General features: G+C 37.0%; 1 protein-coding gene across 1 annotated transcript in view; it reads right to left on the reverse strand.

The window, feature by feature from the left end:
• The window catches only part of DOK6 (docking protein 6), a 718,344-nt gene that overhangs the window by 460,276 nt on the left and 237,553 nt on the right, over window positions 1–20,515 (reverse strand). Inside the window, exon 2 of the mRNA XM_043987624.1 lies at window positions 5,979–6,086. Coding sequence (XP_043843559.1) covers window positions 5,979–6,086 — 108 coding nt within the window. The remainder of the gene's footprint in view (window positions 1–5,978; window positions 6,087–20,515) is intronic.

The following is a 20,515-nucleotide window of genomic DNA, read 5'->3' on the forward strand; positions in this document are numbered from 1 at the left end:
TTCAAATACTCAATTCTTCTTTCTTTCAAGGACCATTTTCCTATTAATATCCTCATTTCTTTCAAGGATACAATTGTTTTTCTCATCACCTATGGTTGAAACTTTGGAATGATCCCTAACTCTTCACCCTTCTAATCAGTTGACAAAATGGAGGTATTTTACTCCCACAAAATCTCTTCCATCTATCCATCTATCCCCTTTTTTCCATTCACACAACTCGCACCCCAGTTCATATCCTTGTTCATCACTTCTCACCTGGATTATTGCAGTAGCCTCCCTACCTCCACTCCTTTCTTTTAAAAATCTATTCTCCACGTAGCTTTCAAATTGGAATTCTTTTTTGGGGGGGGGTCGGGGGCAATGGGGGTTAAGTGACTTGCCCAGGGTCACACAGCTAGTAAGTGTCAAGTGTCTGAGGCCAGATTTGAACTCAGGTACTCCTGAATCCAGGGCCTGTGCTTTATCCACTCCACCACCTAGCTGCCCCTCCCCCTCCAAATTGGAATACTTAAATCACATATTTGATGAAGTCAGTCCCCTGCTTAAGAAGCTTCAATTGGCTTACTGTTGTCTTTAGGATGAAACACAAATGGATCTAGTTTGCATTTAAAGCCCTTTACAATCTAGCTCCAAGCCATCTTTCTAAACTTTGTTTTTCATTATTCCCCCTTACCTACTCTATATTCTACCCAAATTGACCTACTTTTGATTCCTCATATATACATTCGATCACCTCCCTCCATGCCATTGCACTTGTGCCTAGAATGATCTCCCTTCTTACCTCCACCTCTTTGTTCTCTTGCTTCTTTCAGGGATGAACTCAAGTGCTACTTCCTGATCCTTCTTGTTGTGGAAGCCTCCTCCTGTGATAACTTTATTTATTTTATACACTTTTAAAATCTACTTATATGGGTACATATTCTCCTCCAGCCCTCATTAGAAAATAACCTCTTTGAGGGGAGGGAAGACTCATTTTTGTCTTTTTATTCCTAACACATTGTTTTTTAGTAAATACTTATTGAATTGAATTGTATGTCATTTTTAAAATGAGAGAATTTTGCCAGCTCTTAGAAATCAGGAAATTGGTGCTTTATTATACTTCTGGAAGAAGACCACAGAAAAGACAACAGCTTTCCTGAGAAAGGAATCTTTTTTTTCTAGTTCCCTCAAGTCCATATCTAGGAAAATTAAGTAGAAGTGCTATTGAAAGATCTGCCCACATTCTCCATCACAATTGTTAGAAAAGCTCTTTTCTTAGTCTTCAAAGCCCAAATCTTCTGTCTGTGGTGATAGCACGTCTTGGAATACTTCAGATGTACAGATCTTCTTGTAAAGAGGACTATAGTTTATCCAGAATAGGAAAAAATTATCATTTCAAATTTACAAGTTTGTAATGACATAGATGTAGTCATTCCTTCCAGAGGCATAGATTGCAGCCCTCATGCCTGTTTTCCTAATTGGCTGGGGATTTTCCTTTCTTTCTCTTAACAGTGTTTGAATGCCAACTAAGCATGCAGACTATCCATTGGTTATTATTCACTTCCACTTTTGACTGGCTCATGTTCTTTCCTACCAACACTTGTTTTTGATATATGAAAGGCCATTCATGCCCACCATAGGCATATGAATTGCCACTTTATGAGGACAAACTTAATTGGGTGAATCAATTTACTGTTTTCATGAAAACTTAGCTCAAGATCAAATCACACAGTCTTTTTAAAAGTGAGATTATACTTTTAATAAGAATTTAAAATGCTAACAAATAATTAAGTACAAAACACAAAATATAATAGGAGATTAGATTACTTTTGATTCCTGACAAATTCCTGGAATTTGGAGCATGGACTTGAAAAAATCCTAGCTATTCATAATGCAACAGTAGACCAAGAAAAAAGCATCATGGAATTACAAAATCAGAACTGGAAGGCCAGTATTCCTATATGTATGACCAGCTCCTAGAGCATTATTTGGTACATGGAAGCAACTTAGTAAATGTTTGTTTATTGGCTAATTAAAGGTGTAGTAGGTAGTGGGGATAAAAAGAAAAACGTTCCTCTTATAAAGAAGCTTATAATACAATGAAGTCACATGGAATGTATGCAGTTAAATAAACAGAAAATATATACAGAGCCATTTTAAGAAGGAAAGAGTACTTATAACTAGTGGTGGGGAAATACCAAAAGGCATCATGTACAGGTGTCAACTGAGCTGACTTGAAGGAAGCTAGAAATTCCATGAGGCAAACTAAGGATGGAAATCTTTTCTAACATGGAAAGACATCTCAACTGGAAAAGAGTGTGTATGAAGTGGTTCACTGAAAAGCATTGTAGATGATCCAAGTCTGAGATAACATTTTAAACTCAGGAACAGAGATTAAGAGATGGAATTGTCCTTAGAGACTACAGTTGAAGAAGCTGAGGCACAAAGAAGTTAAGTAACTTGAAGTATGGTTCAAACCCATGTCCTCCTACGTCCAGGTTCAATTCTCTAGTTTTTGTCCCACCATGCTGCCTCATCATCATGATCAACAACAATTTATATTTCACACTAAAATAGATAAAAGTTTTTCAACTCATATCAAATCTGGTGTGGCATACTTCACAGTGTGAAGCCCTTTGTACAGAATTCATGACAGACTCACTTAATAATACACTTTTCTCCATGAAGAAGTGTTATGAAATTATCAGATGTTAGTAATATTTGAGTTGTAAGGGAACTTAGAGCATGGAGTCATAAACTCATTTTATTGATGAGAAAATTGAGGCCCAGAAAAGTTAAATGACTTGCTAAATGTACAATGACAAATTTCCTTGTTCCTTAGTAGCTTTCAATCTAAGCAATAAAACAAATGGGAAGAATTGCATTGCCTTGTGAGTAATATACAGAAGATGGAAGTCTGAGTGGAGAAAGGTCCAGAGAACATGATTTATGAGGATCATTTTGAAAGAACTGTCTCCTTTATGGAAGATAGATCCGTGCTGAGATCTGAAGGCTCTGCATTGCTAACTGGCATCATGTATTCTTACCTTCAGGAAGCATATCGATTGGAGACTCTCCTTCCAACAGTATCAATTTAATATTTCTCATGATAGTTTTGAAATTGATTTTTTGAAATGTTAATGTCTCTTTTGTATTGGTAGTTTGTTTATTTTTAACCAAGTCAGATATCACTTTAAAGTGCTATATGCTACTTTAGTATGAGACTTGTGTGAATGGATAAAATGTTTAGCTTTGGACAAGTAATTGGGTGCCTATTTTAGGAGGAGATTCATTATACATAATTTTAAGGCAAGCAGATGAGAGGCATAAGATATTGGGGAAGGAGAAAAGTAAAGCTGTGTAAAGGATGATGAATGGAGGAATACAACCTATTAGCCCATGTAAGTCTGTAGTTTGGTGTAATGAATAAAAAAAAAAAAAAGCCTTGTAGTCAGATGAACCATTTTTGGTCCTGGCTTAGAACCTTAGTATATCCTTGTAGGTAGGTTTCTCTAAGACTAGCTTTACTAATCGATAAAGTAAGGGTAATAATCCATTCCCTATCTCATTGAGTTGTTGTGAAGGTGGTCTAATAAGATTGTATAAGTAGAGTTTTGTGCAAACATTAACCTTTACACAAACACAAGTTATTATTTTTCTTATAAAGGGAGAAGAAATAGGTGAGGTTCAGAAGGGTTCAGGTAAGAGGAACCAAAAAGCATAAAAATTTTAAAATCATAGATTGTTGATATTGATGGATTGTAGATCATAGTGGATCAGGGCAGGCAGAAATAATGAAAAGAAAAACTTAAAAAACATATATCTTTGTATATCTATGTATTTATGTGTCCACGTATGTATATATGTTTTTACATATCTACCTGTTGTACACATATATTTATTGTTGTTATTGGACCAGGATTTCACTGATATAGGGAACTACTGGTGTAAAAATCTCCTCTACTTATGCTGATGTCATGAGCTCTGAAATTTATAATCTCTGAAAATTGTCTGGGGCACTGAGATGTTAAGTGACTTGATGGAGTCATATAACATTTATGTGTAATGAGTGAGACTTTTGAAACTGGATTTATTTTTATCCACCAGAACATGCTACTTTTCAATGTAAAAGGAAAAAGAGAAAACCAAACTATTTTTTAAAAGAAAGTTTCCTATTATCTTGAAAATAGCTCCTAATGTTTGTTCTCCAAGAGGACTCATGCTCCACTGTTTAACATGGAAGGGCTGATTTAACATTAGTCTTTTCTTTCACAATTGATCATAGCAGCATGAATAAGTTAACATTCCTTAGGGTTTCCTAAATCACTTGCAATCTGAATTAGTCCACTCTGGGTTATCAGGAGTGAGTTGCAATAACAAAACATATCTTCATAATCCTGACATGATAAAAGTAATATTTTAGGGACTGTATGTAATGATTCCAGTTATTAAGGTACTTGGGGAAACTTGTTTGCATGTGAATGAAATCTATGCCTTTACTTTGTATTAAGAAACTCTGCCATTAAAATGCCCTCTATTGGTTATAATTTTCTCCTACTACCCTTTGACAGCATGCTGGGAGGAAACAGAAAAACAAAACAAAACCCATGTGTGTTTTTGCTGGGAGCATTGTTTATTAATAAATTACTTTTATGAATTTGGTATTCATCTACCAGGTTCAAAATATTGGCTTTTGGTCAATCAGTCTTATTGGTTATTTATAGAGTAACTTGTGGTAAGGTTTGCCCATTGACTGACAGCCTAAGCATACTGCTAGTGATTTCTGGTCAAGCAGACACTAAACCAAGGATTAGATATTTCTTTAGTTTCGAATGTCACTACCAGAGGTAATCAGTGCTTGTGCACAATACTTTTAGTTTAAAATTAGGAGAAAAAAATAAAGAGGAAGAGAAGAAAGGAACAGAAGAGAATGCAAGAGAGAAGAAATAGGAGAAGGGGGAAGTTAAGGTACATATAGGGAGAGGGAGACTACCTATAACAATTGTCTAAAATGTCAGTCCTCAGCAAACTTTCTACATGTTATTTAATGTTTTCTGGTTGCTGTTAGTCATTTCGGTTGTGTTTGACACTTTGTGAGCCCAATTGGGGTTTCCTTGGCAAAGATACTGGAGTGGTTTGCCTTTCCTTCTCCAGTTCATTTTACAGCTGAAGAAACTGAGGCAAGCAGGGTTAAGTGACTTGCCTATGGTCACATTGGTCGTGTCTGAGGTGACAATTGAATTCAGGATCTCCTGAGTGGAGGCCTAGCACTCTATATGTACTGTGCCACTTAGCTATTCAATGAGTGTCCTAGCTATAGGCTTTTAATTGGTGGGTAAGAAAGGGCACTGAACTCTAATATCTTGATATATGCCATGGAAGCTTTTGAAGTCAAAAGCTTTCACACTCATATTTTCAATAATATGGTCCTTCTGTCAAAGGATGACAAAAACAAAAGGGGAGTGGTATCCAGGCTATAGAGCTACACACTGGGTCACTGCAGTGACCAGAGAGATTTTGTGTCACCAGAGACAGTCTATGATGTGAATTTAGTAACTGTTCATGAAAGTTGATGCTGGAAAAATGATGGGAGTTGGAAATGGTGTTCTCATCATATCAAGAATGTTTCTAGAAATGTTGTGGAACTCAAACATTGCTTACAGTTAAAATCAAAGTAACAAATTCACAATTAACCTGAACAGAAGAAATGTGCTTACTCAGCACCTTGACAAATGATCTGGTCGACTGATGAGTCATCTCATTTTGCAAAGTAGCAATAAAAGTAGGTCTTTCATTTGCCAAAGATACTACTGGCATTCAGACCAGATGATTAAAGTAAAGGGAAAAAAATAACTTTTACACTTTATCAGAATTGGGACATTTTATCCTTTTGATAGCATTTTTGCCTCTGCAGATTTCATCTATCAAGAGAAATTTATCCACCAGTTGCTGTCAAGGGTTCAGTTATTCCCCACAGCCACAGAAAACTACCAACTTACCTTATGAAAGTTTCTGAAATAAGCTGCCTTTTCATCTGGAAATTTTTCAAGCCTTCTGGGTCCTTTGCTGGATGCTTTCTTGAAAACCAACCAGCAACGTCTGAAAATCTGTAAGCAAATGAGGGAATCCCATTAGCCTTTTTTGCTTAAGCAAGCTTATTAGCATTAGAAACCTGATTTGTATGGTTCACTTAATCCATTGTGAAGAATTTCCAATAAAAGAAAACTATCTCTGATAAAGAATGCATTTCTCTCTAAGGCAGGAAATTTTTGTCATTCTTTGACATGTTCTTCATTAAAAACTATAGAAACTTTTAAAAGATTACTTAATTCATAAATTACCTCTTGTGAATTCATAACACAGCATCAGTTATTTTTTCAACATGTTGGCTTTTGTCAACTTAGATATATTAAAATACTTGCACATTTTTATCTATCACAATATAAATATAGCATTCATTCTCAGACATTTTAGTGTTAGACAATTTTCAATGAAATTCTCCATTTTCACTAGGAATAAATGAAATTCATAGGTGAAATTCAGAAAATTTTTGTAAAAATTTTTGAATTTAACCCTTATTTTGATAATATCCTCCCTTCTGACATACACTCTGGAGTGAAGATATCTAAAACTACTCAAATTACCTCAAGATACAGATCTAGCATAAAAAAAGCAAAGAATATAGCCAATTTTCCACTTGGAGAAAACAAGGATCTGCCAATTATGACACTTTGTATTGCATCACAAGGAAGCCAATTCTACTTTAGGACATCTTCAGTTATGAGGAATGTTTTCCTTATATTGAACTAAAATCTGCCTCTCTACGACTGCCACCAGTTTTTCCTAATTATCTCTGGGGTCAACCAGGATTAGGTTAATCCTCTTCCAAATAACAGGCTTCCAAATGCATCCTTTTGTAGTTATGAGAATTCCTTGTGGCAACACTCCCTCTACCTACTCAAATCCCAACCTTTCTCTAATTTATAATCAGACAGATTTAATTGTCTGAATCAGAGAAGGTAATTGGTTTTCCCTGAAGCACTTCAGAAAAACATCCTTATTTTCTTCAACCCATCCTCTTATGGCATAGGTTTTACTAATCACTGACCTCTGAACAAACCTAAGTTAGCAAAAATACGGTGCCCAGAACTGAAAACCATATGCCAGTGGTGGTCTAAACCAAGGAAGAGTTCATCAGTACTATAGCCTTCCTCATTTTGCCCTCTATGCTTCTATTAACGTGTGATAAGGTCACATTAATTTAGAGGGGTTTCTAATTCATATGGTTGACATTCCACCAGGTCTTAATTACATAATTTATTGGTTCCCACATCTCTGCTCAATTTTTTACTTACATAGTTACATTATATTTTAAAACAGAAATGGAAGGCTTTCTATATTTATCCTTATTACATTCTGTATTATTAGATTTTCCCCATCATTCTAACCTATTTGGGTTTGCCTGAATAATGATTCTGACATTTAATATATCAATTAACCTCTATAGTTTTATGTCACCCAAGAGAACCACATGCCATCTATGTCTTCCTCCAAGGCACTGATAAAAGTGGTTTCCAATAATCCAGGATATCAACACCTACTCTATTAATCTTAACTAAAATTGTGTTTTTGTAATCACTAATATCAGTTCTTACAGTCAAATTATTAACCACTTTAGAAGTCATAGGTTTCCTGACTATTTGCCTACATGGCATTAGCACTTGATAAGCTCGATTTAGCTATTAACCACAAATCATTATCTATAGTATTGTATTCATTTCCTATGAGTGTATGTTATATCTCCTCAGCAAAACTGTAAGCTTCTTGAAGGGAAGGATTTTGTATCTTCTTTTCCAAAGAACTCTGTGTAATCCTATGCTGTGGAGGGGACAGTGCTAGTACAATGATGAAAAAGTCCAACTCTTCTGACCCTCCCAACGTTCTCTTTCAGTCAAAGGGAGGAGGTGGAAGAGGCTCATGCTGAAGCTGAGATATTCACTTCTCCCCTCCTTTCTTCCTTTTGCACTACCAACTGATTCCTTCTTGGGAGTTTGGCTTGAGGCTTCTACCAATAAATTGCTAGACACTTTGGTTCCAAACCAAAAGATGATTTATAAATGACTCATAGGGTGTAACCAGGTTTCCTCAATCAATCCTAACACACTTGCTGTGCAAAGTCACTCCAGGTCATTCAATAGAATCTTAATTGATAAAGCACTCATTCACATTTAGTCTAAAGACTATGATTGATTGATTTAATGGAGAACTGTTCTCCCCTATTTAAGTAATGAGGGTACAACATCTTAACATTTACTTTATATAGAATTGGGTAATTTTATTTATTAACTCAATCACTAAGAATCAGAAGGTATAGCTCTAGTTCTGACTCCAATACTTATTATCAAGTAAAAGAGGAAGTTGACTTAGAAGACCATTGAGATCTCTCCCAGATCTAAATCTAGGTCTTGATGCCTTTGAATTTTGACTATTGAGCAATTAAGTGTCCTGTTACACTTATAGATAGGGTTAGCATAAGAATCCGCTAAGAGCAAGGATGTGAAAACTCTTTGGAAACAAAAATCCTATAAAAATGCAAGCTACCAAAATTCTTTCTGCTGATTTCAACCTCCTAATTTCTCTGGTTTCCAAGTTCCAACCAAAATGCCACCTTCCACAAGAAGCTTTTCCTTATTCCTTAATGCTAACATCTTCCCTCTAATGATCATCTCCAATCTATATTGTATATATCTTGTTTGTACATAACTGTTTTCATGTTGTATTCTCCAATAGATTCTGAGCTCTTTGACAGCAGGGACTGTCTTTTGCCTTTCTTTATATCCTTAGTGCTTAGTATAATTCCTGGCACTTAGTAGGAACTTAATAATTATTATTGATTGATTGTACTTATCACATTATACTGTTCCTTTGCCTTCCTGAACTTTTTTTTTTCACTAGTCTAATACAGTGAGGTCTCTTTCCTGTTGCCAAATCTGTTTTTAGTTCCTGTTGCTTTGATGATGTCCATGTCTTCTTTGAGTCATTAGTTATGAGGATTTTTTTTCCCTAGGACAGTGGGTTTTACTGAGATAGTTTTAGCCTGTGATTACTTATCTCAAAAATGTGAAGCATCCTAAGAAATGCTGACAACATATTTAACATACAGTTAAATTGTGGATGACTTGAGAAGCAATACAAAATACCATATCTAAATGTAGGGAACAATTTGCTCATTGAAAAGTGAATTTGTGGTATAAGCAATTCTGAATTTTTGTTGCTCCACTCATTAAATTTTTCTTAATGAAGGCACAAAATGATACACTTTTCAAAACATTTTCCAATAAAATTACGTATTTATATTTATGTAGTCCTATAAAGTTGATGAAAGTGCTTTCTTTATGACAGCCCTGCTTTGCTATGACAGACAAGAGACTCCAACTTTTCCCTCTCAGATGTGTCCCCTCTCTCTTCCCAAGTCTCTCTTTACTTTTTAGCATTCCAAAGGTAGTGGGAGAAATTGAATATCGTTAATCCACCTTTCTTTTTAAACCTTGACCAGTTGTTTTTGTTTTTTCCTTTCTGAGTCTCCCTATTCCTCCTTCTCCTCTCCCCACTGAGAGGAATCCTTTAGTAGTATCCCATTACAGGTGATATTGATTTACTAATGAAGGAATGTGATATTTTTTGTCCCTGAAAGATAACTCTGATTCTTCCTCTTAACCCTCTTCTAATTTTCCTTTTTATATTCCACAGCTCAGTTATGCTTTTAAATTTCTTAATGATTGTCAACATTTAAAATTTATTATTACTATGTTAAAGAAAATTTAAAAAGAGAAAAAAACCATAAGACTCCCCAGATAACATTTGTGGTTTTGTCTATCCCTCAACAGATGAAAGTAAACATTTCATTTCTTAGTATTTCATTGCTATCTGAAAATATTCAACTTTTTTTCTTTTCTTTTTCTTCAGTTTGCTTATTAAATATTCACTTGTGGTGATTTGAAAGAATGACTCAACTGCTTCCATTTTTGCTGAAGGTCCAAGAATTTTCTTTTATGCTTAGGCTTATCTTTGCAGGGTAGGTAAATTTGAAAGTGATAATTGATTGCTTTGGGGTTTTTTTTAGAATAATAATAGTCAAAATTTCTCATGGATTTTTATATAAAAAGGGAGCAACCCTGTGCTATACTTTATGATTGTCCTTTGGATATGACCATTTTTCTTTTTGTTGCCTCCATAATTCATTGTTTGATACAGTAATTTTGAAGTTTGACTGTGATGACAGTTACTGAAACTTAATATTTTTGTTTTTTTCTTTGTGATATGTACTTTACCTTCGACTTCAAATATTTCTAGTCATTTTCCTGTATGATTTCTTTTACTGTGGCTTTTGGGCTTCCTTTTTCATGGTCTTTTTATGGAAATATAATCCTTGGGTCACTTCCTTTATATCCCATTTTTGAGTTCAGCATTTTTGTTTCATGTTCTCATATATTCTTCCAATCTTCTTGTCTTATGATTTTCTTCAATTAATTTTCCTTCTGCTTTACATTATAATCCTATAATTCTATTCAGAGAATGCTCTACATTGGAGAATATTTCTATCATTTGTTGTAAATTCTCTACGATCTTGTTAGACTATTGATTTTTTAAATTAAAAGTTATAATTTCTGTCCCTGTTTCTTTGGTATTTTCATTTCATTCCCACCCACCCCCCATGCTCATTTGAACCATCCTGGATATTCTTGAGTTGTTTCATCATTGCAGGAGTCCTTGGGGGGAAAAAATGTAACACTTTCATTAACCATAGGGAATTGGTTTAAAGTATGTCTTGTTATAGGCTGGGGCACCTCATTTGAATGGGCCAGGGTAATCCAGAAGTTTTCTGGGGTAAATCAAAAGAACCTTCTCCTTGAGAAACTAAACCAAAGGACAGACACACATAAAGAGATAAGCAGTACAGGATTGGGACTGAGCTAGCTCCAGGGCCACCACCCTTCATTTCAGTCTCTAGCTCCCCATTGGGGAGATAAAATTAGTTGTGGCTGCTGCCTTTGTGGCATGAGGAGGGCAGAGATGGCTTGAGAGTTCCCAAGCTGCCCCTCACCCAAATCCCCCCAGCCACCACTAGTGGATGATGGTCCTCCCCCAATAAGGGAACTTTCCACAGTCAGATGATCACCCCCATTAGTCCTCTATATAAGGATTTCCCTGTCTCCTGCTCAAGGAGAAAAGTGTCTCAGAGAGCCATGACTCTGTGCCATGCCTTCTCCTCATGAGATGTCCAAGGATTTCTCTCTTGGTTTCCTTTCCCTAGTCTCTAAATAAACTATTATTTTATTCTAAATGGATTTGTGTGCAAGAAGGTGTAATTCTTTAAAGAGGAATTCCTAAGAACCCCTATCACAAACCCCCACTATTTCCCCCATGACATTTTCATTGAGAAAACTCTTTACTTCTGTTGTCAATTTCTCTCTCCTGTCAGCTTTATCCTCTCTTTAATTTTTTTTTTGGTTCAGTATTTTATTATTTTCCAGTTACACATAAGGATAGTTTTCAAGATTTGTTTTCATAGGATTTTCAGTTCCAAATTTTTCTCCCACCCTGCCTTCCCTCCTTCCTCCCCAAGACAGAAAGCAATCTAATATAGGTTATATATGTGCAATCACATTAAATGTATTTCTGCATTAGTCATATTGTGACAGAAGAGTCAGAACACAAGGGAAATACCTCACAAAAAGGAAAAAAAAGAGCCCTAAAGTAGAAACAATATGGTTCAATCTGCATTCCTAAACCACAGTTCTTTTTTTCTGGATATTGAGAGCATTTTCTATTATGTTCTTTGAAATTGTTTTGGACCATTGCATTGCTATAAAGAGCCAAGTCTGTCACTATTATTCATCACACAATGCTGCTGTTACTGTATACAATGTTTTCTTGGTTCTGCTCCTCTCAGTTAGCATCAGTTGATGGAAGTTGTTCCAGGTCTTTCTGAACTCCCCCTGCTCATCATTACATTTCACATTGATTTTTTTTTAAAACTTTGTGTTCTGGGGCAGCTAGGTGGCACAGTGGATAGAGGATCAGCCCTATATTCAGGAGGACCTGAGTTCAAGTCAGGCCTCAGGCACTTAACACTTACTGGCTGTGTGACCCTGGGGAAGTCACTTAACCCCAATTGCCTCACCAAAAAAAAAAAAAAAACCCAAACCCCAAAACAAACAAACAAAAAAACCTTTGTGTTCTAAATTTTCTTCTTCCCTCCCTCCTCATCTAGCAGTTCAATATAAGTCATACATGTGCAGTTATACAAAACATCTTTTCATTAGTCAGGTTGTAAATGAAAATAGACAAAATATTTTTAGAAAGAGGAGCTAACAAATAAAATCATACTTCAATCTGTATTCAGATACCCTCAGTTCTATCTATCTCTGTTGATGGTTTGCATTTTTCATATGTCCTTCTAATAGCATCCTGCTCATCATTTCTTTCATGGTTACTATTGTTAACTGTATTACCCTCCATCTTAATCCTTCCCCTTGATAGTTACTCTATTATCTATCTTCCTTCACCCATTCCTTCCTTGAAAGTGTTTTGCTTTTTACTGCCCCCTCCCCCAATCTGCTCTTTTTCCTATTTACCATTTTATACTTCTCCAGGGTCTTGTATTTGAAAGTCAATTTTTCTATTCAGTTCAGGTCTTTTCATCAAAAATGCCTGAAAGTTCTTTTTTTATTGAAGTCTCATTTTTTCCCCTTAAACATTATACTCAGTTTTGCTGGGTACATGATTCTTGGCTGTAGTCCCAGTACCTTTGCCCTCTAAAATATCATATTCCATGGCCTCCAGTATTTTAATGTAGATGCTGCTAGATCTTGTTTTATCCTTACTGCAGCTCCACAGTATTTGAATTCCTTTTTTCTGGGTGCTTGCAATATTTTCTCCTTGACCTGGGAGTTCTGAAATTTGGCTATAGTATTCCTGGAGTTTTTCCTTTTTGGATCTCTTTCAGGAGGTGATTGGTGGGTTCTTTCAATTTCTATTTTACCTTCTGCTTCAAGAATATCAGGGCGGGGCAGCTAGATGGCACAGTGGATAGAGCACCAGCCCTGGAGTCAGGAGTACCTGAGTTCAAATCCGGCCTCAGACACTTAACACTTACTAGCTGTGTGACCCTGGGCAAGTCACTTAACCCCAATTGCCTCACTAAAAAAAAAAAAAAAGAAAAAATATCAGGGCAATTTTCCCTGACAATATCTTGGAGGATGGTGTCTAAACTCTTATTTTGGTCATGGTTTTCAGGTAGTCCAATGATTTTCAAATTATCTCTCCTGGATCTGTTTTCCAGGTCAGCTATTTTTCCATGGAGATACTTCATATCATCCTCTATTTTTTTTTATTCATTTGGATTTGCTTTATTGTGTCTTGGTTTCTCATAAAGTCACTAGTGTCTATTTGTTCAATCCTAATTCTTAGGCAATTATTTTCTTGAGAGAGCTTTTCTATTTCCTTTCCCATTTGGCTTTTCAAACTGTTGACTTTTTGCTCATGAATTTCCTGCATTGCTCTAATTTCTCTTTCCATTCTTTCCTCCATTTCTCTAAACTTTCCTTCTTTCTCTCCTACTTTCTTGTCAAAGTCCCTTTTTAATGCTTCCATGGCCTGAGACCAATTCATATTTTTCTTAGAAGCTTTGGATGTTGGAGCTTTGACTTTGGTATTATCTTCTTCTTCTGAGGGTGTAATCTGGTCTACTTTTCCCCCAAAGAAGTTTTTGATGGTCTGCTGCTTTCTCTGCCTGCTTATCTTAGCATCTATTTCTTGGCTGTTAAGTCCTTCTTAAAGTGTATTGCTGCTTCCAGGACACACTGTTCTGAGCTACAGCATGGCTCAGAGGGTAATGGGCTTCTTCTCAGCCTGTCTGGCCTGTGAGTGACCATGGCAGCTTTTTCTTTGACCTGGAAACAGAAGTCTGATTGAACTCTGATTCTCTATGGTTGGAAGCTTGACATGGCTGTGGCCCCTCACCCACTGGGCCACCACCACTCAATTCAGCCCACTGGTTCAGAACCAGGGTGCTTCACCCCAACTTCAGTAGAGACTACCTCCACTTCACCCTGGCCTATTACCGTATACCCTCTCCAGTCCTCAATTGGAGCCTCAGAAGAATCTGCTAGCACTGAAGGCTCTGAGGCATGCTGGAAGCACTGTCTGTTCCTGGCTGGGTCCAGACTCAACCCTGAGATGTTCAGCCAGATCAGCAGGTGATCCCAATTGCCCTCTTTTGCTGAAAAATAGTCTCACTCTGTTCTTATGTGCATTAGTCTGCTCTGGGGTTGTTTTGTTTGGTTTGGTTTTAGTTTTTACAGCATTATTTGGGAGTGAGTGGATGGGTTTATCTGGAGCTTGTTGGAGTCACAGCCTCTCCTCCACCATCTTGGCTCCAGCTTTACCCTCTCTTGATCAGTCAATACAACCTTTTAAAATGTTGACCTTGCTCTAAAAGTGTTTTTTAAGCACCATTCCTTTCCCTTTTGTACTCTCAGCTTTGTTGTGTCCTTCCTGAAATAGCTTCTTCCTGTTTCCTTTTTCCTTTGATCACCAGAGTTGAGTGAGATCATTGGTCATCAGAGAGTGCTGGATTGACCACCTCAGCATCCTTGTTAATAAACCCTAGTGGCTCCCTGTTACCTACAGGACCAAATATGAAATTCTCTATCTTACATGTAAAGCCCTTTACACTTTGGTCCCTATCTCCTTTTCCAGTCTTATTACATGTATTCTTCCTCTCCATATGTGGTATGATACAACCAATAATACTAGCCTTTTTACCATTTCGTTAAACAGGAAAATCTCTTTCCTGATTTCCTCTATATCTAGAATCCTCTCTCTCTTCTTGCCTCCACTTTTTGCATCTCCTGTCTTTCTTTGGCACTCAGCTCAAACCCTACAAAAGCCTGCAAGAGGCTTTTCCTGGCTTGTCCCACAATGCTGGTACCTTCCCTCTGAGATTATGTCATATTTGCACACACAATAATATATGTAATCTTTTATCCCCATAGTTTGAATATTGCTATTCTCATTAGAATGTGATCTCCTTGAGAACAGGGACAGTGTTTTTGCCTTATGTCAATGTAAGTACTTGACTAATTCACCAACTGAGAAACTGCTTCAGACTCTGGAAGGTAAGATAGGCCTTTTCTCCATTTTTACAAGGTTTCATCCTTTTCTCTGAGGCTGACTTTCTCCAGTAGAAAGGCTAATCTCAGAGAGCTAAAAAGTATTTGAGGAAGAATGCCTTAGGGCATTGCTGTCAAAGTCAAATAGAAATGGGTGGGGTGTGTTGGGCAGGGGCACTAATTCATACGTAAGGATCACTGCTGGCTGCCTACAGAACCACATATTAAAGTCATCTATGTTCTATTGAATTTTTATTTAACTTGTTAACTGTTTACCAATTGTTTTTTAATCTAGTTTGGGAAGCACTTGGAATCACTGCTGCCTGTGTGTTTGATGCTTATTACTTGGGACATTACAAATGGAAATCACTGAGAAGTCTTTGTAATCAGGTATCTCATCCATCCTTCATTTTTCCTGCTTATTACCTGTTTCCTCTTTGTGACAGGTTGTTTTATTTTTCCTCCTCTCATCTTTGGTATATATTTGGCATTTTGGTGTGCTTTTTATAGGATTCATTTTATGTGGCAGGGGAGGAATTGTGCCCTAGGTTTCTTCAAAATCTTCCCTGGCTTCTGGGAAAAGAAATCATTTTTTTTTTCACTTAGCGCTAAGCTTCAGGAATTTAGAATTATCCTTGAATATTGATTGTTCCACATTCTCATAATTAATAAGTTGCTAAGTCAGGTCATTTCTACCTCTACATCATCTGTCATATCTGTCCCCTTCTCTTCATTCACATACTTATTACCTTAGTTTTAAGTATTCATAACTTCTTGCCTGTATTCTTGTAATGCCTTCTAATTTATCTCCCTACTTTTATTCTCTCCTCTCTTCAAATTACCTTCATGATAGCTAGAAAACAATCTTTCTAATGTCTCTGAGGTTTGGCCACAAGGTATTTGACGTCTGATCATATAGCCTTCTTGCTTAAAATCTCTCTTGCTTAAAAAATCCCTATAGCCTTCAGGATAAAATACAAATCACTTATTCTAACATTCACAGTCCGTCACAATCTGGCACCAATATACATTTTCTAACTTATTACATATTATCCTACTTCATGCATTTTACATAGAAACTTGACAGTACTCTTTCCTAAACTCTACCTCTCCATTCTTCTCCTTAAAATGCTTATCTCAGTTACTGTGTTCTTCATCAAATCTTTCATGATTTCCCCAGTAGTTCTTGTTTAGATTCTCCTCAAATATCCTTGTTAATGCTTATCTAGGTACAACCTTGTATTTGCTTATCTGTGTACATAGATTATGTGAGGAAATTGGGGGTTGTCTCCTCTCAATAAGGATTAATTCAAAGGCTAATTTAGACCCTTTGGGGAGAATGTATTCACAGATGTGGGGTAATTCAGATAGAAAAACTTCCCCTGGGAAATTAGAAGCAGACAATCAAATGTTAATATTCACAGATTCAGATAGAGAAATTTCCCCTGGGAGAGTCCAGGCAGAGGGTTGGGAAATGCTTGGTCTGACTAGCTACTTCTCCCACATAGATTGAAAACCTTGAAAAAGGGGAGGGGCCATTTTGCATTACTGATTACGGGATAAAAGGGGCCTGTGAGCCTCCATTTTTGGACACACATCAGCTGCACATTGGGTGACCCATTCTTGTGAGAATGACAATAAATATGCCTTTGACACATCACAACTGCTCTGAAAATTATTGAGTAGGACTTATTTTCCTCATAATTTGGAGCTCCCACTGATATTTATTGTGATTTGAAAGGAGCTTCCGGTTCCGGGTTCCAGCACTCTTTTGACAGGAAGTCTCGATGAACTATTATCAGTGGGTGAATGGAATGCTGGAGCTCAGAGGCTGGGAATCTGACTTCTGATGAACAGGGTAGGGACTCTGGCAGGAGGAGACATTGCAAACTTGGAAGGATTATGCCCACTCAAGAATTTATCGAAAAGGGGTAAGAATTTATCAGATGTGGGGAATTTCAAGCCACAGAAGTCTGTGCACATGGATCCCATGGAAGGAAAGGGCTGTTGAGTACTTCCTAGGTGGTCAAGAAAGCTGGGAGATAGTGGCAAAACCCCAGTGGGGCCAAGCAGTTCAAGTCTGTAGTCTGGGTGGTTTAAAAAGCCAGAGTTTGAGGTAAAACTCTGGTGGGGGCCAGGCATAGATTATAGGAAGCTCCCACAAATTAGAAAAGTCACCAAGGCCAGTGTTGAAGGAACTGAGTAAGAGTGGCCTCTTATGAAATCACTAGTGGGGCAGCTAGGTGGCACAGTGGATAAAGCACAGGCCGTGGATTCAGGAGGACCTGGGTTCAAATCCGGCCTCAGACACTTGACACTTGCTAGCTGTGTGACCCGGGGCAAGTTACTTCACCCTCATTGCCCCGCAAAAAAAATAAAAAAGAAAAAAAAAAGAAATCCCTAAAAAGACAAGCCCTTCTTAGGGAACTGATCAAGCAAGTAGAAAGAAATTGAACCCTGTTTGTACTGAGAGAAAAAAAAAACAAACCTGAAAGGAAAAAAATGTGTTCTGTGCTTTAAGTGTTTACCTGTGATTTCCTGGGAAGAACTAGAAAGTGATTGAAATGAGATAAAATATTTTGGGATGAATGAGTTTTGAATTTGGGTATAATACTCTAGTGGCATGGGGTGTCTGCTCCCATGGATGGACTCTGGAGTGCATTAGTCACCATCATAGGCTGTTCCTTGGGGCTGGGGTTGCCTCAGGGTAAAAGGTTGGGGCATACAAATTTCAAATTATCTGGTTTACCTGGGCCCCCTTGTGGATCTGATGCATTGCAAATGGCTGGGTTTTGTTGTTGTTGTTGTTGTTGTTGTTGTTTTGTTTTGTTTGTTTGTTTGTTGATGTGCACAAAAATTGTTTAAAAGTTAAAAGCCAAAGAAAATTTTCTTTCCCTCTTTTCTTCTCTCTCTGCCTTCTCTTCCCTGATAAGAGAATGTCAGTGGGGGAGGGAAAAGGACTGAAAAAGGAAGCTTCCAGAAAATAGAAATTGCTTGGGAGTGTGTCTGTTTCTCATGTGTGTTTTGAAAATTGTGTCATGTTCAAGTTTCTGTCAAAAATGTAAGTTTGTGCTTGGAATTTAGAAGTCCATGCTTGGCTAGATTAAGGAAGTGTGGGAGAGGCAGAAAGAAATTTGCCACTCTAGCATTGTCTTGCAAACTAATTAGAAAACTGAATATAGCATTAATTATGAATTTAAACCAACAAAGGAAAGGAAATCATAGAAAAAGGTTAGTGAATTTGATTGGGCCATCTAGTTAAGAAATTTGGGGATTAATACAAACTGAAGTCAAGTAAAATATGTTAAAATATGGAATGCTTGGAATAAATAGTTCTTGGGTGAATTAATACTGATGAAATTATCAATTGAGGTTCTATAGGATATCATTTGGAAAATAGATTCAGGGGTAATTGAATCAATCCTGGTCTCATTTTAAAGTTAAAATTATTATTATGATGCTCTATCAGGAAATGTGTATTTGTAACATGTAAAAGAAAAGGGTCTAACAGTTAATAGTTCATTGTATCAGAGATATTGTCAGAATGTAGGTAATAATGGTTTTCTGTGAAGTGGACAGAATAAGAATGTTTTATTTTCAAACTCTGTCTTCAGTTTCCAACTAGTAAAGGTTAGATAATCATCTACTTAATCGAGTCTAGCCACCTGTTAGGATAAATCTCTAGAAAGACATGAAATCTAGTGTTATATAAATACTGGATATCATAAAGATTGGTTAATGGTTAATGTGCTTATTATATGGAACCTGAAATATTGCCTTGTGCTATCTAAATTGAGAATGAGCCACACCCTCTCAGCATTCAGCCACATTCTTTATCTATAGGCCAAAAAAAAGCCTTGGAACTGAAAAGCTGCTGTAAGCAACTTTAACTTGTCATCTGATAAATTTCAAGGGTAGGAAGGGAGGTATGAATGATCATATTTTTCTTTTACAAATGTAGAGTATTAGGCCATAGAAATTAAAAGATTACCATTAGTTATTATAAATCCACAGTTGATTCGCTTTAAACCAAAATCTTCCCTAAAAGAAATGTGATCTGAATGTGTGCTCTTGTGATAAAATAATGGGATTTAGCAGATACTCAAAGGCCCACCTGGAGATTAATCTAAACTGATTGAATTAAGTGAGAGTGATTGACTGTTGATTAGCCTACTTTAGGTTAACTAGAGTGTAATAACACCTGGCTAGCCTTTAAGAAGATATTGTTCTCAGAAACTAGACTTTGAACTTAACTTGAGACCATCTTCAAGTCCAGTGACCAATGGATTTGGATGATGCTAATGAATCCAGCTTGAAGCAGTGTGTTAGGACCGCCCGTGCTCCTGACCTATAAAAAGCTTCCACACTCAGTTTCTTGGGGAGTTCATGGTTGAAGCAGGCTCATGGTGGAGGACTTGAGTAAGAACCCTACCAGGGTTCATCCCTAGGTTAATACTGTAATATCTGGGTTAGATACGGGTATAAGATTCACGCTATTTGGCTTAGAATTTCTAGTTCCTTTCAGATTTCAGATTCTAAGCAACTAGAATGTATAAGCATTTAGCTTTGTCATCTATTATTAGTTACGCATTTTAAAAACTGAATCAGAAACATCTTAAGTTTGTTTCAAGAAAAGTAGAGAAGGGTAATTTACTCTAGGCTAGATAGGCCTTTTCTTAACTTTCTGAACTCCATGTAAATACTTGGTATGCTTTAATAAATGCTTAATTCCCAAAGATTCATGCTAAAGCTTCAAATTTAAGGTGACCACACATTTAAATTTTAAACATCACACTCTTCTATCAGGATTATTATGGTAAATTAGGAATATTTGGCACCAAGAAATCTACTAGATAGCTCTGTTTCAGTTTACTTTTCTGTAATAAAGCTTACCTCCCAGGGTTATGAGGATTACATGATTGTAAAGTGTTTAGCATAGGGCAAGTGTTATATAAATGATTTTCTATGTAAAGTATAGAGCAAAAATATTATTGGGAAAATTGGTGGGGATTTGGTATGGGGGTTCTTGGGAATTCCTCTTGCATACAAATCTAATTGGAGTGAAATAATGATTTATTTGGGGGCTGGGAAGGGGAAACCAGGAGAGAGGTCCCTAAACTTCTTCTCATGGAGAGAGATCACAGTGTGGAGGCGTGGCTCTCTGGGATGCCTTTCTCCCTGAGTGGGAGACAAGCAGATACTTTTGTGAAAGACGGATGGTGGTGGTCCAGTGGGGTCATCATCTGACTGTGAAGGGTTCCCTTATTGGGGGAGGACCATCCCCAATTGGTGGTGGCTGAGGGAAGTTTCATGAGGGGAAGCTCTGGATCACTTTGGCCATCTCTCTCCCCCTGGGGCCA

Source organism: Dromiciops gliroides, chromosome 1 (assembly GCF_019393635.1).
Source record: "Dromiciops gliroides isolate mDroGli1 chromosome 1, mDroGli1.pri, whole genome shotgun sequence".
Classification (NCBI taxonomy): Eukaryota; Metazoa; Chordata; class Mammalia; order Microbiotheria; family Microbiotheriidae; genus Dromiciops; species Dromiciops gliroides.